At 43.4% G+C, this 25620-nt stretch overlaps 1 protein-coding gene across 1 annotated transcript; it reads right to left on the reverse strand.

The window, feature by feature from the left end:
• Window positions 1-336: 336 nt before the first annotated feature.
• LOC127028477 (leukemia inhibitory factor receptor-like) lies at window positions 337-22855 on the reverse strand (the record flags this gene model as incomplete). Its single annotated transcript, XM_050914221.1, has 10 exons — window positions 337-498; window positions 896-1063; window positions 2696-2797; window positions 4405-4584; window positions 14116-14329; window positions 14761-14831; window positions 15001-15166; window positions 19102-19247; window positions 20709-20872; window positions 22726-22855. Coding segments are annotated over 10 exons (1503 nt in total), but the record flags the coding sequence as incomplete, so codon positions are not given.
• Between the last annotated feature and the right edge of the window lie 2765 nt (window positions 22856-25620).

Consider the following 25620-nt stretch of genomic DNA (forward strand, 5'->3'; position numbering starts at 1 on the left):
ATTAGCAGATATTCATCATGGGAAACTTGACAAAAACAACTAGCTGCTTGAGAAGACTAAGTTCAGACTCCACCATATTTAGTAGAAGTTTAGAAGTTATTTTTCTTGCATACATTACCATGAACTACAAGGTAGCTGTAACAGGAAAGGATCTTTTCCTCACCCTGAGCTGTACCAATTTTTGTATTTAAAAATAAGCAACTAAATAAATTAGAAATTAGACTGTAGGCCCAAACTACCTAAAGGGACCAGAAAAAAACAAAATAAGCTCAGCTTTATATACATTGTACAGGCCCTGTGCTAAAGAATATTAATGAACAGGGTTATTCAACTTACAGTCCTCCTTTGTCACCACATAGAGGCTGTTTGGAGGGCTCAACCCACCAGCAGTATAGGCTTGTAGGTCCAGTTGGTAACTTGTTTTGCCTTGAAGATCAAGTATTTTCAAATAATTTTTTGTTAAGTCAGTGATATTCTTAACTTTAAGTTCTGGATTCCCTGTTTGTTTGGAAGCAGTAAGAAAAGCATACCTTGTAAGAAAGGATTCACAAAGACAGCCTCAGCTTTAGCAAGACTTTCTTGAAGTCAGCATATTAAACCTGAAGAACAGTCTATGTAAAGGAAAACTGAAATAAAGAATCCTAGCAATGCTGCTTGCTTACACAGCACCAAACAGCACAGGAGTGTGTTTTTGCCTTATATTAAAAAACAACTGTGCTACCCACACAAGGAGCTGATTATTTCAAATGCTTTTGTCACCTATCAGGGGCTAATTATGCCAGTGAAGTAATGCAACTGAATTATAATAAAAACATCTTTTTTTAAAGTTAAATTAAATTATTTAAAAAAAAAAAAAAGCTTGAGCAAGGAAATTGCACTCTATAGATTTATTTACCTGATTCTGAAAGTCTAGGCTTTAAAGCATCTTTTTCACCTTTTGCAAAGGAAAGCCGATATCCCTCTAAAAAACCCTGACAATCTTCAATAGGAATGTCTTCCCATTTTACCAATATAGAATCTGAAGAAGTTTCTTCTACAGTAAAATTTGGCGCACGTTTTGGAGCTGTAGGGAGAATTATGAAGGAGAAAGCTAGTAAGAAACCACCCTATCATTAAATACTGAATCCTCTTAAGTGTTTCATCAGTTTTATTTCAGGGCTAGCATGTTCAACTTTTTCCTGAATATGTTTCCCTCACTCTTAAGAACATGTGAAAAGACTGAGCAGGTGATATTACAAAAGATACAAGTATGTCGGTCTCATTGCTATTAATTACTGCAGTATTATCTACTAACAGAAGCTGAAAGAAAAATCTCTCCTTGGGCAGCCTTCTTACAGACCCATACATGTAAATACCCTTCTTCCTGCAACAAACCCCAAAAGATTGCATAAACATTCAGAGCATACAAATTGCTTAGCTTTTAAAGGCTTTAACTCTGTGATTGCATAGCTTCTCTTCAAATTAAAGAAACTCCACGTTCCTTATCTCAGCTTAGAAATAGTCTTAGCAGGCATCACAAGTCCTTATTCCAATACCTGGACCACACTGAAAGTGTTACAGCAGATATTGTGTAAGGTCACGTAACATGACTTAGCCTGACATTTGGCATTGATCTGTAACTACCTACCAGTGCTGAACTCATGCAAGAATGCATCTATTTTGTCTTGATGGTTATCTGTCCAAAGGCAAATTTGAAGTTTTAGAATAAATCTCTGCTCTTGTGCAAAGTGAATACATTTCTCAGTTCCTAAAGAGTTTCTTCTGCATGTCCAATGCATTTTTATTCCCCCAAAATCTTTATCTTTTTACCCTGAAAGCTTCCAATCTGTTGAGAACACATATGGAAAAGCCTTCTGGGAAACTGTTCAGGATTTTTACAGAGATGCAAATGACTGAAAGTTGAGTTTCTGGTAAAATTGCCTTAACCTCACCTTCAACCTTAGCTATGAAATAAACAATGACATTTCCAAGGGCTCAGATTATGTCAGCAGCTCAGTTTTCCAAGCAAACTATTCTAGCAGAAAACACATTAAACTTCAAAGTGAAACGGGTACTGTAGTTACAATACTCTTCACACAAGAGTTGTAATGTTAAAGGGTAACGCCACGCTCAGATTCCTGGGAACAGAAAGCATTCAGCCACTAATGCATCTCCAGGCAATCAAAGCTCAGCCCTGGGTCAAACCGCAGTTAGCTGGATGGGGTAAACTTGGTACAGGAGGGAACACAAGTGCACTTCTCAAAGTGGTTTGTACTCTAGGATGTAGTTCTAGTCTAAGAAGTGCTTTTAAACAGGAATGTTGTGGACATCTTTTATATTTGCTGAGCTGTACCAAATGTGCTCAGAAGTTTACTTTGACTTGACAAATCAAAAAAGTTGCCTCCTCTCCTGTGGAAGTGACCCAATCCCTGTGGTTCAAATTATGCCTGTGCCTTCAACTCTGAAGACCACTGTCTTCTGAGCAAACTTCTGTGGCACCCTGTGCCTCCACACAAGCTGGAGAACACAGGGTTATTGCATGCTGGGAACTGGAAGTGACTGGAGAAATGTATTACAATTATATACAGAGAACAAGCAGAAGTCAATAGTACTGCATGGGGATTCTGGTTTCAATCTTCTTCTGCCAACACGGAGCTAAAAATAGACACAGTCTAAATTCACTTTGTAAAGATCCTGAACAATAAAGTGCACTTACGCAGCTCTTTCATATACCCAGTTATGTTTTTCAATAACTGATATCCACTGGATTTGCAGCCATATAGTGAAAAGTTGTATCTCATGCCAGGTCTAAACAGAGCTGCAAGAGAAAATTGCTGTAAGAATATTTCACTTGAGTGATGCTTTTAGCTTTCACATGATGCAGACATATAAATAAGTATTAAAAAATTACAAAGTCTTAGACCACAGTGTTAGGTATAAATACTATCCCTACTTGTAATTCCTATAAAAGCTATGCCATCAGATGTGGTTTAGAAGCAGTAAGCAAATCTAGCTCCCAGAGAAATTTGGTTCTAAACAATTAGGATTCAAAACAGGCTACTCAAATTGCATAAATTGCTCTTTCCATGAGGAAACACAAACTGAAGTTATCAGAAACAATCCCCTTCCTTTCCTCCCATGGCAGCCATGTAGATCCTGCCTCCTCCTCAGAAATACAAATGCATTTTGAAATACCCAGGCTTATTACAGCAACGGTACAAAAGAAATTCAGAGAACTCTCAAAAGTGATACTGAAGCACTTTAGCAATGAACTCCAGGCCTGAACTGACTCTACAAAACACAGATAGTCATCAAATTTCCATTTCACATGTCTTTGATAGAGGCATAGGTGTTTGATACTACAATGTGTAAATAATTTACCGCTTCCTGGGATTTCCTCAAGTCAGGGGTGTACGCTACTTTCAAGATTTTTTCTAAACAAGACACCACTGTGAACCTCTACAGAAGTCAAGTGGGTTTTGCAAGAGTTCAGGTCTGGCCTGAGAGATTCTCCTGGCAGGACTAACCACAGAGGTGAATTTGCCAGCTTGAGCCCAGCCCTAGCAGTCTGGTAACTCCCACAACATGCTGCAAGAAGCATCCCAGGAAAGAGCTCAGGAGTAGAGCAGCGCATCCTAGGACAGACACAGCATTGTCTACTTAGAAAAAGCAAGCTCTAGCCAGCACAAATGAAAACAACATGGACACAGTGTTGTAATTACAGGCAGGAAAGCCTACTGCCCCCTTCCAGGTCCCTCCCCCCTAACTTTCCTGTGTACACAGCTCCAATTTGTTTTCTCTAATGGAGACTTTATATACTAAACTCTTCCAAAAAGCAAATATATATACCCTTTTAGAGAGCAGAGAAAAATCCTACATCTTTCTTGGGTCCTCTCTTTCCTCTTCTGCTCCTACTAGTTCCACCACAGCTGAGTTACATTTCCCTGATCTGCCCACCAGCATCTAGAGACCTGGAAAGTGCCCTGTTCCAGGAGATTTCAATTGCTGACAGCAAGCCATCACATGGAGGTCACACTTAAAAAAATCTGCCTCGTAAAACCAACAGATTAGTCTTCCCCCCATCCTGAGCAGCGCTGTTTATGTTTAGAATCCAAATAAAACCCCAAACCCTAGATTAACCATTATGCATTAGGCTGAGTAAGGAAGTTGGGTGTAGCTAGAAGAGGTAATTTCAAAACAGTTAATAAACATAGGATGATAACAGTTAAGTCAAGACTGATATTTGGACTTGGCAAGGCTGTGTAAGAAATTAAAATAAACACAGTACCAAGAAGGGGTTCATTTATATACACAAGCACACAGCAAAACAACAATCCTCGAGCTATAGCATTGGTGCTGCTCTCATTCCACTCACTGCTCAGGCTCTCAACCAGAAAGACTCACAAAAAACAATTTCTGACTTACCAGATTTTATCACTGCATCTGTTGTATTTGAAGGAAATTTCTGCCAGTCCACACTACAGGGTTCAGACCCAGATGAATGACACCATTTTACTATGTAGCCACAGGTCATGTTGAGGTAAGAATTCCAAGAAATATAAATTCCATTCCCCATTGCCACAGCCCGATCTGTTTTGACATTGTCTGCAAACATGACACAAAAATCCATCAGAGAGCAGACACTTATCTGTAGTCCAAGCTGGAAGAAAGCCTTCCAGCCACAGCACAAAGGTTTTATAAACTGCAGTCATTTCTAAGAACGAGACACCTGCTCGTGGTACTGTGAAATTTGAAGTGGTGCACTCAACTGTGCTTTCTGAAGTGCTGGAAATCAGATGTATCCTGCAGCAAATCCCTCAGCCAGCCTTAAGTATGATGATGAGAAGTGCTGCAGTTCAGGACTGGCTAAAAAGCACTTTTTCAAGGTAAGGATTTACAGGATGTCAGGTTCAAATCTGACTTGACACCAATTTGGCAGGAGCCTCCAGCTATAAATTCCTGCTGTCATTTCATCAAACAGTTTGCTTTGTGTTTCTTTCAGTGTCTTGCTGTCACTCGCCCAACCACAGACAACCGTTTTTCACTGAGAATCAACAGCAAAAGTCAAGTCCCTGGTGAACTTTACAGAGGCTCCAGTCTACCAAGTGTAAATAAAAAACTCCTGCTTTTCCTTTAGTTTATTTTTTTGTTTCTGATTATCAAAGGTTTAGCTGCCCTTGAAGTGATCAGATCTGGGAATGACTTCTGATTCCTGCAGCTTCCCTCCACGACTGTCTGTCAGATAGGACCCCGCAGAGCTAAGGGACGTTTTCCAAAGGCCACCATTGCAGCTGTGGCCCCATGACAGATTTGCAAAAACAAATCTCAGGGTTTCAGTTTTTCCTTTTTCAGTGTTCTCATTTATGCTCCTTACTGAGTCTATTATTTCATGTTATTAAAGCCATAAACTATGGAAGGCAGAAGGGCAAGGGCAGTTTTTAAGAAGCAATGTTGCCAAAACTTTACTCTCACAGACCTGCTGTGAATATTGAAGGACTGTCTATTTCTAAATAATCTTAACATATAGCTAAGTGTACAATCCTTTTCTAGCTTGCTCATGGCAAGACAGTGTCCTGGTTTCGGCTAGGACAGAGTTAATTTTCTTCCTAGTAGCTGGTATAGTGCAGTGTTTTGGATTTAGTAGGAAAATAATGTTGATAACACACTGATGGTTTCAGTTGTAGCTAAGTAGTGTTTATACTAAGTCAAGGATTTTTCAGCTTCTCATGCCCAGCCAGCAAGAAGGCTGGAGGGGCACAAGAAGCTGGGAGGGGACACAGCCAGGACAGCTGACCCAAACTGGCCAAAGGGATAGTCCATACCATATGACATCATGCCCAGTATATAAACTGGGGGAGTTGGCTGGGAGGGGCGGATCGCGGCTCGGGAACTGACTGGGCATCGGTCAGTGAGTGGTGAGCAATTGCATTGTGCATCACTTGCTTTGTACAGTCTAATTCTTTTAGTATTATTATTGTCATATTATTATTATCATTATCATTACAATTATTTTTCATTCCTTTCTGTCCTATTAAACTGTCTTTATCTCAACTCACGAGGTTCTTTTTTTTTCTGATTCTCTCCCCCATCCCACTGGGTGGGGGGGAATGAGCGAGCGGCTGCGTGGTGCTCAGTTGCTGGCTGGGGTTAAACCACGACAGTCCTTTTTGGCGCCCAACGTGGGGCTTGACGGGTTGAGATAACGACAAATCTGACTGGAATGTGTTAGAACAAATTTGTTATAAGCATTCATTATATTAGTTCAATAGTCACTGGTCACAATGTTGATGTATTCGCTCTCAAAGTTGGTGCGCTTGTTCTTAAAGGTGCGTTATGTAATACCTTACTTGCAGTATATGCTCCCTGTTGTGCTGTTTATCATCTGTGGGAACTGGGCCAGAGTTATCATCTTGTTGTACTTTGTAACACTGGCTTATGATACGATAGAATTGCTGGTCGTGGAACTAATCTGGTATTTGTACTCAGCATTGCCGTCACCTCCGTACTTCGGGAGCCGTCTATCAGAAACTATTAATAATTACACCTTGCACCTTTTCTCATCGGAGAGACAAGCCACAGGGGAGACACATTTCTTCAGCTTCCCCTTCTCCTCCAGGCAAATTACAGTAGCTCTTGAGAATTCTGAATATCCTTGGGATGTTCAAACCAGCATGTTCCTATTGCTACGTCTCTTGAATGTGTTCCGGGTCTTGTTTAAGGTTAAACAACTATTTAAGAATACCTTTCGGAAACCTGTCCCGAGGCTTAATAGCCATGGGTGGCATGGCATGTGGGAGAATATGGGCAGGTATCTAGAGAACTTCTCACCTCCAATGGTTTGGAACTTCACTCCCAAACAACTACAGGACCCTGATGAAGTGATAGAATATTTGAAAGGAAAATGCTGTGGCGATTCCAAAGACGCACAACTTATCGCACTGTGCTGGGCCCTGGCCAGTATCTACCAAACACTGCTCGATACTGTGCAGCACCCTCAGGGGGAAGGGAGGGAAAACAGACGGACAGACACTGCAGCTACTGCAACCCCCGCAACAGACACTGTGGCTACTCCGACCCCCACAATAGACACTGCGGCCACTCCAACCCCGGTGGCAGGCGCTGCGGCTGAACCAGAGAACCAACCTGTGCCAGTATCAGTCGCCCCTGTACAGAAGAAGAAATATACAAAAAAATCAGTTCGCTTAGCAAAGGATGAAGATGAACCAGGGTCATCACGAGAACAGGAGGAAGAGGCAGAACCAGAGATAATCACCCGATCCCTATCCCTGAGTGAGCTGCGGGATATGCGAAAAGATTTCAGCCGTCATCCAGGTGAGCACATTATCACCTGGCTGCTCCAATGCTGGGACAATGGGGCTAGTAGCCTGGAATTAGAGGGTAGGGAAGCCAAGCAGCTGGGATCACTTGCTAGGGAAGGTGGCATTGATAAGGCGATTGGAAAAGGGACACAAGCCCTCAGCCTCTGGAGGCGACTCCTGCCAAGTGTGAAGGAAAGCTATCCCTTCAAGGAAGATGTTATATGTCACCCAGGCAAGTGGACCACCGTGGAAAGAGGTATTCAGTACCTGAGGGAATTAGCCGTGCTAGAGATGATTTATTATGACCTGGACAAGGCACAATTACCCAGAGATCCAGATGAAGTCCAATGCACACGACCCATGTGGCGGAAGTTTGTACGGAGCTCACCATCATCGTATGCCAACCCATTGGCAGTACTAATCTGGAAAGACGAAGAGGCACCGACAGTGGATGAAATGGCTCGCCAACTCCGGCAATATGAAGAAAATCTCTCTTCATCCCTATGAGCCTGTGTCTCGGCTGTGGAAAAACTGTCCGAAAAGTCCGAAAAGCTGATCGAACTGATCGAAAAGTCCTACTCCCCACCTGCACAGACCAGTATCTCAGCTATTAGGAGTGAACGTTCCTCTGATCAAGAGAGAGAATATAGAAGGTACACACCACGGGGTGCCCTGTGGTTTTACCTGCGTGACCATGGAGAGGACATGAGGAAGTGGGATGGAAAACCTACCTCGACCCTAGATGCACGGGTACGTGAATTGAAAGGAAAAACAATCACAAAAGGGTGTTCTTCCAGGAAAGATGCCGCTCCACTTTCCAGCAAGCAATTCCCCAGACAGAGTAGAAGGCTTCTGACCCTCTTGAAGGGACCTCTGAGTCATTTTTACAAGAAGTGAGTAACAAATACTCTGACCAGGACTAGAGGGGCCCTGCCTCCAGCCAGGTGGAGGAGAGGGACAACCGGGTTTACTGGACTGTGTGGATTCGATGGCCTGGCACATCACACCCACAGGAGTATAAGGCTCTAGTGGACACTGGTGCACAGTGTACTCTAATGCCATCAAGCTATAAAGGGGTAGAACCTATTTGTATTTCTGGGGTGACAGGGGGATCCCAACAGCTAACTGTATTGGAGGCTGAAATAAGCCTAACTGGGAATGAGTGGCAGAAACACCCCATTGTGACTGGCCCAGAGGCCCCATGCATCCTTGGCATAGACTATCTTAGGAGAGGGTATTTCAAGGACCCAAAGGGGTATCGGTGGGCCTTTGGTATAGCTGCCTTGGAGACAGAGGGAATTGAACAGTTGTCCACCTTGCCTGGTCTCTCTGAGGACCCTTCGGTTGTGGGGTTGCTGAGGGCTGAAGAACAACAGGTGCCGATCGCTACCACAAGGGTGCACCAGCGGCAATATCGCACCAACCGAGACTCCCTGATTCCCATCCATAAGCTGATTTGTCGACGGGAGAGCCAAGGAGTGATCAGCAGGACTCGCTCACCCTTTAACAGCCCCATATGGCCAGTGCGAAAGTCTAATGGAGAATGGAGACTAACAGTAGGCTATCGTGGCCTGAATGAAGTCACGCCACCGCTGAGTGCTGCTGTGCCAGACATGCTAGAACTTCAATATGAACTGGAGTCAAAAGCAGCCAAGTGGTACGCCACAAGTGATATCGCTAATGCATTTTTCTCAATCCCTTTGGCAGCAGAGTGCCGGCCACAGTTTGCTTTCACTTGGAGGGGCGTCCAGTACACCTGGAATCGACTGCCCCAGGGGTGGAAACACAGCCCCACCATTTGCCATGGACTAATCCAGAATGCACTAGAAAAAGGTGGAAGCTCCAGAACACCTGCAATACATTGATGACATCATCGTATGGGGCAACACAGCAGAAGAAGTTTTCGAGAAAGGGAAGAAAATAATCCAGATCCTTCTGAAAGCTGGTTTTGCCATAAAACAGAGTAAGGTGAAGGGACCTGCACAGGAGATTCAATTTTTAGGAATAAAATGGCAAGATGGACGTGATCAACAAAACAGCAGCTACGTCTCCACCAACTAGTAAACAGGAAACACAAGCTTTCTTAGGTGTTGTAGGTTTTTGGAGAATGCATATTCCAGATTATAGTCTGACTGTAAGCCCTCTCTATCAAGTGACCTGGAAGAAGAACGATTTTAAATGGGGCCCTGAGCAACAACAAGCCTTTGAACAGATTAAACGGGAGATAGTTCATGCAGTAGCCCTTGGGCCAGTCCGGGCAGGACCAGATATTAAAAATGTGCTCTACACCGCAGCTGGGGAGAATGGCCCTACCTGGAGTCTCTGGCAGAAAGCACCTGGGGAGACCCGAGGTCGACCCCTAGGGTTTTGGAGTCAGGGATATGGAGGATCTGAGGCCCGATACACTCTAACTGAAAAGGAGATATTAGCAGCATATGAAGGAGTTCGAGCTGCTTCAGAAGTGGTTGGTACTGAAACACAGCTCCTCTTAGCACCCCGACTGCCAGTGCTGGGCTGGATGTTCAAGGGGAAGGTCCCTTCTACACATCATGCAACTGATGCTACATGGAGTAAGTGGGTTGCACTGATCACACAATGAACTCGAATAGGAAATCCCAGTCGCCCAGGGATTTTGGAGGTGATCACGGATTGGCCAGAAGGCAAAGATGTTGGAATATCACCAGAGGAGGAGGTAACGCGTGCTGAAGAGGCCCCACTGTATAATAAACTGCCAGAAAATGAGAGGCAATATGCCCTGTTCACTGATGGGTCCTGTCGCATTGTAGGCAAGCATCGGAGGTAGAAGGCGGCTGTATGGAGTCCTATGCGACAAGTTGCAGAAACTGCAGAAGGAGAAGGTGAATCGAGTCAGTTTGCAGAGGTGAAAGCCATCCAGCTGGCTTTAGGCATTGCTGAATGAGAAAAATGGCCAATACTTTATCTCTGTACTGACTCATGGATGGTGGCAAATGCTCTGTGGGGGTGGTTGCAGCAATGGAAGCAGAGTAACTGGCAACGCAGAGGTAAACCCATCTGGGCTGCCCCATTGTGGCAAGATATTGCTGCCCGGCTAGACAACTTGGTTGTGAAAGTACGTCATGTAGATGCCCACATACCCAAGAGCCGGGCCACTGAGGAACATCAAAACAATCAACAGGTAGACAAGGCTGCTAGGATTGAAGTGGCTGAGGTGGATCTGGATTGGCAGCATAAGGGTGAATTATTTATGGCTCGATGGGCCCATGACACCTCAGGCCATCTAAGGAAGAAATGCAACATATAGATGGGCTCGTGATCAAGAGGTGGACCTGACCATGGACACTATCGCACAGGTCATCCATGAATGTGAAACATGCGCTGCAATTAAGCAAGCCAAGTGGTTAAAGCCTCTTTGGTATGGAGGACGATGGCTGAAATACAAATATGGAGAGGCCTGGCAGATTGACTATATCACACTCCCACAAACCCGCCAAGGCAAGCGCTATGTGCTTACAATGGTGGAAGCAACCACCAGATGGCTGGAAACATATCCCGTGCCCCATGCCACCGCCCGGAACACTATCCTGGGCCTTGAGAAGCAAATCTTATGGCAACATGGTACCCCAGAAAGAATTGAGTCAGACAACGGGACTCATTTCCGGAACAATCTTATAGACACCTGGGCCAAAGAGCACGGCATTGAGTGGGTGTATCACATCCCCTATCATGCACCAGCCTCCGGGAAAATTGAGCGATACAATGGATTGTTAAAGACTACATTGAGAGCAATGGGTGGTGGGACCTTTAAACATTGGGATACACATCTAGCAAAGGCCACCTGGTTAGTCAACACTAGAGGATCTGTCAATCAAGCTGGCCCTGCCCAATCAGAACTTTTACGCACTGTAGAAGGGGATAAAGTTCCTGTGGTGCACATAAAAAATATGCTAGGGAAGACAGTCTGGGTTACTCCTGCCTCAGGCAAAGGCAAACCCATTTGTGGGATTGCTTTTGCTCAAGGACCTGGGTGCACTTGGTGGGTGATGCAGAAGGACAGGGAAGTCCGATGTGTGCCTCAAGGGGATCTGATTTTGGGTGAGAATAGCCAGTGAATTAAATTGTATTATGTTGATTGCTATATAATCCTGCCACTGCATGTCATCACTACTACAGTTGCTGTATGCTATATCAACAGTATTACAGTAAGAATTATCTAAATTAATAAAGAATGAACTTTGACAAAACTGAGTGAAGTGCAGTAGTGATGGAACCAGGACTGACTGCAGCATGCAACAATCCAACACTACACACCATCCTCCTGCTGCACCGCACCAAAGCCTGATCCTGCTCTGCCAACTGAGTGGACTTTGCACCATCCCTCCTGCCCAGACAGACTGTTATGACAGATGGAGCCCAAAGTCATGGACTGAATGAACTCAATGAACATTTTAAAGGGACATTTTAAAGGCTTATAGATTAAGGGAATGATATCTGTGTGTATATGTATCAAAAGACAGGAGAAGTGGTGGTGATTAATTGAAAATGTATTGGAAAGTGTGGGACCTGGACATGATGTAGATGGTATAGAATAAGGGGTGGATACTGTCCTGGTTTCAGCTAGGACAGAGTTAATTTTCTTCCTAGTAGCTGGTATAGTGCAGTGCTTTGGATTTAGTAGGAAAAGAATGTTGATAACACACTGATGTTTTCAGTTGTTGCTAAGTAGTGTTTATACTAAGTCAAGGATTTTTCAGCTTCTCATGCCCAGCCAGCAATAGTATTACTATTGTCATGTTGTTATTATCATTATTTTTCATTCCTTTCCGTCCTGTTAAACTGCCTTTATCTCAACCCACGAGGTTGTTTTTTTTTTTCTGATTCTCTCCCCCATCCCACTGGGTGGGGGGGAATGAGCGAGTGGCTGCGTGGTGCTTAGTTGCCGGCTGGGGTTAAACCACGACCGACAGACACACGTGATTAGAAAGAGAAGTCAACTCCAGAAGTCTTTCAATACTTTTCCCTATAAAACTATTACGCATCCAGTGAAACCACACTTCTATGATGCTGTAAGAGAGCGTATTTCTAATTAGACTGCTTTAATTTTCCTATTTACAGGAAAGACTTTTTACTGACAGTGAGCACATACTCTCTAAAAAATGCTTAAATACGCCACACTCAATTTTATTTCCTGAGCTAGATGACTAGAAATTCACCCAGGGCAGTACTGCTCATTTTGGTGTATTTATAGCTGCAACCTAGAGTAGTAGAAATAACTACTAGCACTATAGTACTGCTGTGGTAGGGGAGCCTGTAGCAGCCAGATTATACACCCTAACTCTCTGCAGAGCACTTTTCAGAGACAGTGACAAATTAATGAAGGCAGAGTACCCTTTGTGTTTTCACAGCAGATCTCAAGCTTCAGAGCCACTGCTCTCTTATGGACATTAAAAGCACTTACAGACTGTACACAGGAAGCAGCCAAGAAAAGATGTTCAGGCAGAAATGTCATCCAGTTCAGTGAATGAGTCATCTTTCATGACTCCAGTCAGTGACTCAGATAATTCCTATACCAACTTGGGAGCAAATCTTCAACTAATACAAGTTGGGTAACACCAAAGGAACCTCAGACATCCAAGAGAAAGCTATAAATGAACACAAAGCTCCAGCTGCTATCAGCTGTCCCACACTACAAACCTATTACAGAAACCTCCCCAACTCCCAGAGTCTAGTTCTCTTACTGCTGAAGGAGAGCTATAAAAGCATTTTCATTCAACTGTCCCGTACAATTACTTTTCCCTCCAAGGAGCAGATTAAGTATATATTTTAGGTATTAGTGTTTTGGAGAAGCACAAGAAACATTAAGAGCAATGGTTTTCCTTTGCATAGAAACAAACTCAGTTTTTCTCTCAAAGTGAATCTCAGTCAAAGCACATTTCTTCCTGTGAGAGATGGCACTGTCTTATCAGAACCTGAGTTGCAAGACGGGCAACTGTGATACCTGTTCTCTGGGTGGGGAAGGAGAAGCAGCACCATACATGCTCCTGGCAAACAAGCAGAGAGGGGCCTCGCTGTGTAAATCTGTCCTCCTTGCAGAGCATCGGCCAGATCTGGAGCTAAAGGTTTGGGCTTTGGGAGATTACACTCTTCCTGGCGTGCAGGGAAGCATGGACTCTCAATAGCCACATGCAATATTATCTTCTCCCCAAGCTCAGTGTTAGGAGCAGAAAATCATTATCTAGCTCGCTATTTTCCCTTTACAAAAGCCCACAGCAAGAATGACGGTTAATTGGGAAGCTAAAGTCCTACCTCCTTTTCAGACCCCAGCTCCTAGTACAAGGATGCCAATGCTTTACCAACCAGCCCAATTAATGTTCTCCTGCAGAGCTCAGAGCCATTGAACTGACAATTCTCCTCTTAAAAAGCCACACAACACTCCCAAAACTTTATTTTGATTATCTTTAATATGTAACACTTTTCAACGTCTCAACAAGAACACACAGAAATAAACTGAGCTCCCTAAACATCAGAGATCAACACTAATGCTTTGAAGCCTCATCCTTGTTGTTCCTGGGAGGTCTCCAGAAAAGTGCAACATAGTTGCAGAGACTGCACACTATCACCCTCCTTTTATGCAGAGAGCACAATTAATTGGCAAGATGCTACCCTAAAAGCAAAACAGCAATTTTTTCTTCCCCCACCCAGTAGATTTGGGTGGGGAAAAAAACAAAAACCAAACACAAACAAACAAAGCATGTATCATCTTATTTTTCAATAAACAAATTCGCCCAGATATTCCCCAAGCTTTGAAGGTGTTTAGCGCTCTGCTGGGAGCACTCACCACTTGGAAGTTCCACACTCGTTATCCTTGAAGGAGGAGACAAACCTGCATGGTTTTTGGCTACAACAGTAATTACACAGTCATTTTTTCCAAGTTTTATCTCAGTACTGTTTGAGGGTTCGGTGACTTCTTTATACTCCAGTTGTGTCTCTAGCAGGTAACAGGACACTTCATGAGACACTATTTTTCCATTGGCTTCAGAAAGGGATAAGGGCTATGAACGGACAAAGAGCGCATTAAAACCAAAATGAAATAAACAAAAGATGACATAGGATAATATGAATTTAATGTCCTGATCTAGTCTGATGAATGTATAGGACTACAAGGCAGAAAAGACAGTTACTCAAGTGTGACTTTGAGAATTAACACATAAGTTTGTAAGTTTTTCATTTTCAGCTGGAATGTATTAAAAATTTAATTTTTCATGTGAAATGCTTCTCAATACAATGTTTAAATTATAAAACTTTAATAATATTCTGAATTTGGGAAAAATATTTGTCTCAATGGATGGTCCTATAAAAAGTTAAGAAAAGCAATCTGATTTATTGACTGTAAACTTCACTCATTTATAAATGTGTAAAAAAAAAAAGTTTTTTCATAGAGTTAGATTACATAATGTTTTAAAACTTTAAGTGTCCTATCTACCTTCCAGAAGATTTTTAGACTTTTTCTAGAAGGACTTCTCTCTCTCCAGATATCTGGTCCTCTTGCAGGAGCTAAGAAAAAAAAAAGAAAATAAATAAAAAAAAAAAGATTTTTTTTTTTCCAAGTTGCATAGTAGACAATTTACTATCTATCAAAAAGTTAGCTTTTTAGATGGCTAATTTTAAAATATATGGCTTCAAAAGTTCAATATTTTATCATCAAAGAATTAAATAAACTTACGGGCTTCCAGTGTTGTGTGCTCCTCTATCCTGCTCCAGTCACTCCATCTCCAGAAGTGGTCAGCAGCCGAACAGCGCACCCTGAACTGGTATTTGGTATATGGGTGCAATGCATTCAGCTGAGCCATGTAAGTTGAGAATTTTCCACCAGGCACGGAGACATTGTGCTGTTAAAAATGTATGGAATTTGACATGATACTTATATATTTTTTGCTCCTAGATTATGCTGAAAGTCAACACCTAAAAAAGGTGATATTTTTCCCCAAGAATACCAACAGTGTGAAAAAAAGCTGCAGTCAAGCCCTACAAAGAAATTAATGAAAAAGGAAAATATTTCCTATGCAGTCACCCTAAACAACTAAACAAAGGAAAAATTTTCAGAGGTCTGCCAAAATAAAGTCATATATAGCACAGAAATTGAAATATCACAGTAGGTAGCACCTTTGAGATGTAAAGCATGAAAAGGAGAGATAACACTCAGCCTTCAACAGGATGAGCTCTGCACACAATAGCAGATTGCTGCTTCCCATCTATCCCATCTAGTCCCCCTCTGTATTGGGTTTGCGTGGCAAGGTTTTGGTAGCGGGGGGGCTACAGGGGTGGCTTCTGTGAGAAGCTGCTAGAAGCTTCCCCTATGTCCGATAAAGTTAATGCTAGCGGGTTCCAAGACGGACCCGCCGCTGGCCAAGGCCGAGCCAATCAGCAACAGTGGTAGCGCCTCTGTGATAACATATTTAAGAAAGGGAAAAGAAGTTACAGGGGAGTTGCAGTTGCAGCCAGAGAGAGAGGAGTGAGAAGATGTGAGAGGAACAACTCCGCAGACACCAAGGTCAGTGAAGAAGGAGGGGGAGGAGGTGCTCCAGGCGCCGGAGCAGAGAGATTCCCCTGCAGCCCCTGGTGAAGACCATGGTGAGGCAGGCTGTCCCCCTGCAGCCCATGGAGGTGAATGGTGGAGCAGATATCCACCTGCAGCCCATGGAGGACCCCACACCAGAGCAGGGGGATGCCCGAAGGAGGCTGTGACCCTGTGGGAAGCCCGCGCTGGAGCAGGCTCCTGGCAGGACCTGCGGACCCGTGGCCCCGTGGAGAGAGGAGCCCACGCTGAAGCAGGTTTGCTGGCAGGACTTGTGACCCCATGGGGGACCCACACTGGAGCAGTCTGTTCCTGAAGGACTGCACCCTGTGGATGGGACCCATGCTGGAGCAGTTTGTGAAGAACTGTAGCCCATGGGAAGGACTCACTTTGGAGAAGTTCGTGAAGGACTGTCTCCCGTGGGAGGGACCCCACGCTGGAGCAGGGGAAGAGTGTGAGTCCTTCTCCCTCTGAGGAGGAAGGAGCAGCAGAAACAACATGTGATGAACTGACCCAAACCCCCATTCCCCGTCCCCCTGCGCCGCTCGGGGGGAGGAGGTAGAGAAAATCAGGAGTAAAGTTGAGCCTTGGAAGAAGGGAGGGGTGGGGGGAAGGTGTTTTAAGCTTTGGTTTTATTTCTTATTATCCTGCTCTAATTTGACTAGTAATAAATTAAACTAATTTTTCCCCAAGTCAAGTCTGTTTTGCCTGTGACGGTAATTAGTGAGTGATCTCCCTGTCCTTATCTCGACCCACGAGCCTTTCGTTTAATATTTTCTCTCCCCTGTCCAGCTGAGAAGGGGAGTGATAGAGCAGCTTTGGTGGGCACCTGGCATCCGGCCTGGGTCAACCCACCACACCCTCCCACGAGCAGCAAAACTTCTGCTCACATGAGGCAGGCCAGGATTTCACCTCTGGTATTTAGAACCTGCACTTCCACTGTGCACATGCACATCAAACTGGGTGGACAAAGGCCTTTTTCCTAAGGCACATGCACAGAAGCATGCTAAAGACAGTCCGTCTGAACAAGATGCTTATCATGAAGTCTTCTTCCTAGGCAGTCCTTTTTCCTTCAAAACACAGTATCCAAGTTTTACCCAGGTGATCTCTGTTCACAGCTCTTATGACAGGACTAGTCTCTCCTGTTATTCTTAAAACAGGGCGAGTCTAGGGAATATTTCAGTTTCTTGACTACTTAAAGAAACTCTAAGCCTGGGAATATTTTTGTAATGAATCTAATTATAACACATGTGCATCTCAGCTGCCAAAACCTGGACTCCAAGTGACTTTAAGCTGCAACTAATTGTGCATTTCTAAAGCCAAACGACAACTTGAAAAATATCAAAAAAAGCCAACAATCTCTCATACGGATGGAAAACCTTCTGAAAACATCCTCAAAATGCCATGTAAAACCCCATAACAATTTCACAGCTACTTTTGTTTATTACAGAGAACTCTTGGAGGTTTTTTATTAAGCAATCAGAGACAACATAACAATGCTGTAAAAGCTTCTACCAAGCTGTTTGCTGTGTTTCAAAGTATCTGTAACTGAGGGCTCTGATACAGGTGCAGTGAATCAAACTGCTGTGTCAGTGTAAGACCTTAACATCTCCCACTGTCCCAGATTACTGACCTGGTAGCAGAGTTCACAAACAAGTATGTGCCCCAGGCTTCGAGCAGTGTAACTCTGGATAGACAGAACTGTGCAAATCTACTTTTTTAGCAGTTAAGCTAACTGAGCTGGGGGCAGGTGACACTCGGGTGTTTGTTTCCCCTGCTGACTGCTCCAGAAGCAGTAACAGTTGAGAGCAGAGAAATGCAGACAACTGTGATTGAAGGTATCTCAGACTACTACACCAAAATCCAACACAGCTCGTCTGTCAGAGCTGTTATTTACATATAAAAGCCAGTTCCTTCTCCTGTTAATTCCCAAGATATCTATGGTTTTCTTTGCAGTGCCTAATTTCTGGGTATTACTTAACACATGTCATTACAGATAAAATACAAAAGCTTAAAGCTTCCACACTCTGTAAGTGCTTTGAAAGTATTTAATAGATACTCTTATAGAGCATGCATTAACTACCACCCTATTATTTTAGAGGCAATGCATATAATGATTACATTCAATCTTAGCTGCATCACTTCTGTAGCTTGAGGGACTTTATTCAAGTGCCCAACATGCAACTGGGTAATAGAATACTCCTGCTAAAAATCAAACTGAGGTACAAGCATTGTGAAAAGCAGCCTCTGAGGTTAATGTGCTCAAATTACAAGTGCTCTGTGCACCAAGACCTGGTAATTCAGTGTGTGCCTACCTGAGCTGGTTGGAGATACTCTATCTGAATGTGCAAACAGAGAATTTGAGGGTAAACCTCAGGCCAACTGAACATGCAGTTCTGCCATTAGGCTTCCCCAGTGACACAGATCACCTCCACACTAAGTTAGGCAATACGGAAGAAAAGTATATATTCACATCACCTACACTCAGTATCTGATGCTGGTGTCTAAATTAGCATCCTAAGCTCCTCTGACAGTCAGCAGAGTAAATATGCAGTTCCAGTCCGTGATGCAGAGCACCAAAGCCGGGCAGCAGCTGGAAGCCTGAATGCTGGAAAATCTGAACCCCACCCAGAAATACCACCTTCTCTCCAACTGCAAAGGTCTTCACTGGGGATTACCTACTGATACACCCAGTGGGAGAATCCTTCCCTATCCTGTCTCTACATCACTGACATACAAGCAGGTTTAGCAGCTCCCTATTACAGCCACATGCATGTCAATTGCTGACAGCAAACAAATGAACTGTTCTTTGGGAGGGGGAGAACTCAACTACAGACTGTAAGAGACAATCCGAAACAACCACTGTGGAAGTCTGCAGGGCAGCAGCACATCCTGGAACAAGCATGTGTTAATACAGTTTGTACCAGGAAGGACAAAGCACAAGGACTGTTACCTAAAGGGTCAGCATAAAGCACTATGCACCTTCTCCAAGTACCAAATAATATGGTGAGTGATTTGAATTTCCACTAAATTGTTAAAAACTAAACAAAAAAAAAAAAGCAGGCAACAACAGAGATGAGCAGAACTTTTCTGATTTTAGTAGATGAATTTCTAGTCATTACCACATTAATCATTTAATAAGATGATCAGAATGAAGCTCTTAAAGAGAAAATAATTTGAAATGTGATTAGTTCAGTGAAAAAGATCAACATTTGAGCCCAAAAAAATTCCATTAAAAGCAACACTTACCAGTTTTTGCTCAGAGTGACCACTGCTAATTTCAATTTGACACAGAAGCCTGATCTCAGCAAAGCTGCCATTTATAAACCAACGCAGATGGACACTTGTAGAGCTGTTCTCAGAAACAGTTAACTTTTCTGGAGTTTTTGGATGAACTTAAAAAATAAAGAAAAACCCTTCAGTTCTAAGAAAAAAACATTCATTTTAGTTCAGAAAAATCTGATTTAAAAAGATCAAAGAGAATCAGAAGGATAAATAAATGATCCAATCAGCAACTAGGACAGCTGGTGCTGGGAAGGCACCTGCAAGCAGTCTCATTCCTGACGCTCTTCTCAGCTATCAAACATGGGAACAGATTTACTTAAGGCTGAGTGTACTGGCATGTGTGATAAGGAGTTGAAGATACAGAAAAACATTTCCTCTCCTATTGACTTTATCAAAAAAGTGAAATGTGGGCTATTTCAGAGGACCACAGCGATGGATGAAATTCACCCAATTTGTTCACCTTCTGGGAGCTTTGTAAGTTAGAACTTAAAATCTGCAGACTAGGACAGGGTAGGACTCCTGAATGACCTTTCCCTCCCCAAAACTCCCTTCATGGAACTTTTCAATGATATTCAGTACTACTATTTGTAGCTACCAGAGAAAAAAAATCTCTACTGTTGGAATTGGTCCAGTTACCCTTAAGGAAATATGTACTCTATGTTGGGAATTAAGTGCACAGTGAGGGAAAGAAAGGAAAGGAAACAAATAGGAAATAGCAGTCGTATCAACTGGGTGCAAAACAGCCCAGTTTATAATTAACAGAAACAAATTATGCTTTTCTAGGACCTGTCAATTTACTCCGACAATTCTAATCTCAGGCTAGTTGAACTGGGACACGGACAAAAAAACTGCACCAATTTCAAATTCAGTTTTTCAGAGAGAACAGCAGAATGCTGTAACCATTAGGAACCCCTGAATCCTCAGCTGTGGTTGTGGAGGCAGATGGAAAAGGATGGGGAAGACAGCACCAGAAAGGTGGTCATCTTCTCCCTTTCCTTGTTTATACTGAAGGTCTAATGAAAGAAGTTATTTCTTTCTACAAACCACGACAGCAGATGATCATGGCTATTACCAATAGCAGGTAATACTCCTGCTATTACCTTTTACCTTTTAGTGCTACTTTTTTTATGCTCCAAATCCTGCTGTTGTAAACCTGCATAACATTTTGCCCTATAAGCAGGCACTGAAATACAGGGTCATTCACAGTTCATAAAGTTACACCTAAATTTTAATTATTGATGCGTAATAGAATATGACATAATACATAAACAGCAGCTGGCTAATTATTAGATCGCAAGTAGCATTTATCCACACAGCAGTGTATCCAATCTGGTAGCATTGCTGTGGAGAAATGGCATCTCCCTGTACACCTAATCTTTGCCTCAGGACATGTCCTAAGCTTTCTTTTCTTTTTTTTAAGTTCAAATTATCAAACACGGCAAAACACTGGTGACAATAAAGCAAAATAATGACAAGTATACCATGTCAGAGTTCTTCCAAACCCCAAACAAACAAATGGTTAGCATGCAGTAAACATATCTCTTTTGCCTTTGTAATTCTTAAGTGCTTACCTCTCTGAGTTAAATCAACCAAAAGTGACGACTCTGTTTGCCCGATAGGATTGGAGACACCTAATATGAAATTGTAGGTTTTTTGATCAGCCAGTACTGGAAAGCCACAGACACGCTCTCTGTTCATTTCATTTACTTCACATGAAACATTTTTACCAGATATTCTACAAAGTAAAAAGTGGGGATGACACAAATTAATTTTTTTAATAAGATAATTTCTAGCAACAGTCAGAAGTCTAGACTGAAAACACAGTAAAGAACGATGGGTTCACTGACACATGGCTTACAGAATGATTTGATTGCAGAGGCATATCTAACACAACGCAGGTTAAAGTGGCATCAGTCATGACTTGCCCTGTTCTCACGTGAAACTCTCCTCTTCCACTAGCATAACATTTCCATCCTCTCACTTCTCAAAAGCCTGGAAAAGAGGTAGGTCCTGTAAAACCACCTCACAAGTCACAACTAAGATTCTTATTTAAAGTATCTTTGTTCAGATCAGCATACATTTGCATTTAAAGAATGTTCTTAATTGCTTTCTGAACTAGGGAGATGCGACATTCATTACGTATTTCTATCAACCCTGCCAAATCTAAACTAAGGTTTGTTACCTGGGATACATCCACTAGTCCTAGCTGGTTTTAAATCAAAAGCAGGAGAGGCAGTCTGGTAACAGCCAAGACCAGAGTTACATCTTTAGGGGTAAAATCCAAAGTGTTTATCTGTATGTATGTACATATGTAGAAGTTGCTTTAATTACAATCTGCATAAACCTCTCATTCAGTAGCACAAGTTTAATTTCTTCCTTCGGGCATTTTTATTGTGTTCTAGCTGAGCTCTGAGCTCTCTCCACACCATACTCTCCATTTCAGTAGCTCAGTGTGGGCTGAGAACAAGGATGAGAATATTTACCCTGAAATGCATCACATTCATCTCCTCACAGCTTTGGGCTGAGCAAAATAAGTCTGAACTACATCCTCATTTATGAGCTGAATATGGGCAGCCAGTGACTGGAGCTCCTTTCCTTTGAATACCTGCTCTGTTTTGTCCACCTCTTTGCACCCTACCCACTGACTTTTTTAGCACTAGCATCTTGGATGACACGTGTGACCATAACTCCATCCTCATTCCCTCTGACTTGCTTCAAAGCCACCATGAGACTCTATTTCCCATCAGTTTGTGTGACTCAGGCCTCTCCTGGCTCCCTTCCCTGACTGCTCCTTTGGCATGACGGGGAAGCCTCCTCGCCACGGGAATTTTGTTAACTCCTCATCAACTTCTGATCACAACCACCAAGGAATCCCATTTGCAAGTGCTATTCCAAAACAATGATTCTTTGCTTTTAAGGCTCTGCACGGCCTAGAATGTAAGACAAACTAGTGGAATATCAGCCTTCACTTCTTTCTGTGGATGATGCCAGCGTTATTTGTCCCTTTCAATGTTTTCCAGGTAACATGCACTTTGCCTGCTCTACACTATCTAGTTCTTGATGCTGGGAGGAGAATGGGTATAGGCTTATTACTATTTTCCCTAGTAGCATTTGGGCGATGCCCCATGGCCTGTCTTATAATTGTTCCTCAGTGAGTTTCTGTCATCGTGCATAGCAGAAGCTCAGTAAACATCTGACAGATGAGCTGACACAGGTTGCATATAAAACAACAATTTAAAAAAATATCGGTGAATGACTCCCACCATCTCCCTGTATTCTCATATTCCTATCCACATGTTGGCAGCAGTCTGCCACACTTAGCCCTTTATTTTGTCATAAGTCTATATGGCATAAGTCTTTGGGAAAAGCTACCCTTAATTCCCATTGCAATTTTGCAGAACTAGACTAGGGTTCTCCAATTTTGTTTTTGGACTTTAGTTCCAACTTCCACAAACTCTTGAAAAGTATTTTAGGCTCTAAACAATGGAGACTATCTCATTTAAGCAGGCATGGTGCAGTAAGTCACAGGCAGCAATGGACATACTCCAGTTCTACCTTTTTACTCCTTTTAGTGCTGAATTGTTTTACCTTTCAAATAAACTGTACTTTGTTCTTCGTTTTCCGTATAGTCCACTGGGTCTGCCTGGTTTCCAGGTGCATTTTATTATCAGGAAGTTGGACGTTTCACAGCTGAGGTTTTGGGGAATATCAGGGGCATCTGTAGCATGAAAGGAAACCAAAACAGTTAGCTGATGTTTTGCCATCCTAGTGTGACAGTTGGGCCGCTAGCTTCCTGAAAGCATCACCATTCGTTTCTGCTGGGTCTAGATTGTGTGCCTCACAAATACATGGTAATAGTTATGCTTCAACCATATAAATAATATGCTTCAAAAAAATCCCAATAAAACAGATGGATAATTATTATCAGCCCCATCTGACTAACACTTGACTCTAGGCTTCTAAGTGAGTGAGTGGGTAATCAGGTAAATCACATGCAAATATGTTCACAAGCTCCAGGCTTTGACCTGGAAGTGTTTCACTGAAACTCTGCCAAGACTTTTCCAAAATTCTGAGTGTCAGTTTAGCTGCTGAGCAATGTAGGAATGCTGTCGGCTGTGCATCACATTTTCTTACATGCCAGCCCCACCACTGCTTTGAATTCTCCAAGCAAGTCATGTCAAGGAGATGTTCCCTTTAGCATGAATTCCACCCTGAATTTGAAAGTTAAAGCAAGCCCCAAATGGCTCATCCTCTTCACCACTGCTTTGGAAGTGCCCATCTTTTTCTTTTAAATCTTGTTCTTTGCTCCCATACTAGAGTGGTGTTGAATGCCTTCCTGGAGAAGATGGACAGTGCTCCCAACAGAGAGGGTAACCACGCTAACGTGAGACTAAGCAGAGCACTCATTTCAAGTCTCATACACTTTTCCCCAAAAGGTAGCACAATAATATCCATGTAGCAGCCCTAGAGTAGGGGCACTAACACAAGAGGCCACAGTGGCAGGCTTAGTTCAGATTATGAGCAGCAGGCCAAAAAGAACACTTCTTTTGCCAGACCTAGGCTTAATCAAGGTGGTGTGCATACACATTTACTTCCTCTACCTTTTCTTCCCCAAATGTCTCTCCATCAGCAAGAGCATCCTGACAAGTCCTCTTCCCACTAAGTAGGTACCACAAGAAGAAACACTGGCAGGAAACAGACTTCACCACATCCCAGCTCTTCAAAAACCACTGTATGGGAAAAACCTATGGGATGAACCACAGCCTTCATTCATGAACCACTGACTTATTTACCTGGAAGATTCTCCCATAACAGCAAATACTGCACAAATAATGTAAAAACAGCATCTCACTGAGAAGTCATAAAGGGTTGGATTCTGTTTTGCATTTGCTATCATAGAATCATAGAATGGTTTGGGTTGGAAGGGACCTTAAAGATCATCTTGTTCCAACCCCCCTGCCATGGGCAGGGACACCTTCCACTAGATCAGGTTGCTCAGAGCCCCATCCAACCTGGCCTTGAACACTTCCAGGGAGGGGGCATCCACAACCTCTCTGGGCAACCTGTTCCAGTGTCTCACCACCCTCACAGTGAAGAACTTCTTCCTAATATCCAATCTAAATCTACCCTCTTTCAGTTTAAAGCCATTACCCCTTGTCCTATCACTACACTGCCTGAGAAAGAGTCCCTCTCCATCTTTCCTATAGGCCCCCTTTAAGTACTGGAAGGCTGCTATAAGGTCTCCCCAGAGCCTTCTCTTCTCCAGGCTGAACAACCCCAACTCTCTCAGCCTTTCCTCATAGGAGAGGTGTTCCAGCCCTCTGATCATCTTCATGGCCCTCCTCTGGACTCGCTCCAACAGGTCCATCTCTGTCTTGTACTGAGGACTCCAGAGCTGGATGCAGTACTCCAGGTGGGGTCTCACCAGAGCGGAGTAGAGGGGCAGAATCACCTCCCTCAACCTGCTGGCCACACTTCTTTTGATGCAGCCCAGGATACGGTTGGCTTTCTGGGCTGTGAGCGCATATTGCTGGGTCATGTTGAGCTTCTCGTCAACCAACACCCCCAAGTCCTTCTCCACAGGGCTGCTCTCAATCCACTCATTGCCCAGCCTGTATTTGTGCTTGGGATTGCCCTGACCCAGGTGCAGGACCTTGCACTTGGCCTTGTTGAACCTCATGAGGTTCACACAGGCCCACTCCTCAAGCCTGTCAAGGTCCCTCTGGATGGCATCCCTTCCCTCAAGAGTATCAACCACACCACTCAGCTTGGTGTCATCTGCAAATTTGCTGATGGTGCACTCAATCCCACTGTCCATGTCCCCAACAAAGATGTTAAACAGCGCCGGTCCCAATACGGACCCCTGAGGAACGCCACTTGTCACTGGTCTCCACTTGGACATTGAGCCATTGACCACAACACTTTGAGTGCGACCATCCAGCCAATTCCTTATCCACTGAGTGGTCCACCCATCAAATCCATGTCTCTCCATTTTAGAGACAAGGATGTTGTGCGGGACAGTATCAAATGCTTTGTGCAAGTCCAGGTAGATGATGTCAGTTTCTCTTCCCTTATCCACCAATGCTGTAACCCCGTCGTAGAAGGCCACCAAATTTGTCAGGCACGATTTGCCCTTAGTGAAGCCATGTTAGCTGTCACCAGTCACCTCCTTATTTTCCATGTGCCTTAGTATAGTTTCCAGGAGGATCCGCTCCATGATCTTGCCAGGCACAGAGGTGAGGCTGACTGGCCTGTACTTCCCTGGGTCTTCCTTTTTTCCCCTTTTTAAAAATGGGGGTTATGTTTCCCCTTTTCCAGTCACTGGGAACTTCCCCGGACTGCCACGACTTCTCAAATATGATGGACAGTGGCTTGGCAACTTCATCTGCCAGTTCCCTCAGGACCCTCAGATGCATCTCATCAGGTCCCATGGACTTGTGCACCTTCGGGTTCCTTAGATGGTCTCGAACCTGATCTTCTCCT

The sequence above is a fragment of the Gymnogyps californianus genome, unplaced genomic scaffold (genome assembly GCF_018139145.2).
Source record: "Gymnogyps californianus isolate 813 unplaced genomic scaffold, ASM1813914v2 HiC_scaffold_321, whole genome shotgun sequence".
Taxonomy (NCBI): Eukaryota; Metazoa; Chordata; class Aves; order Accipitriformes; family Cathartidae; genus Gymnogyps; species Gymnogyps californianus.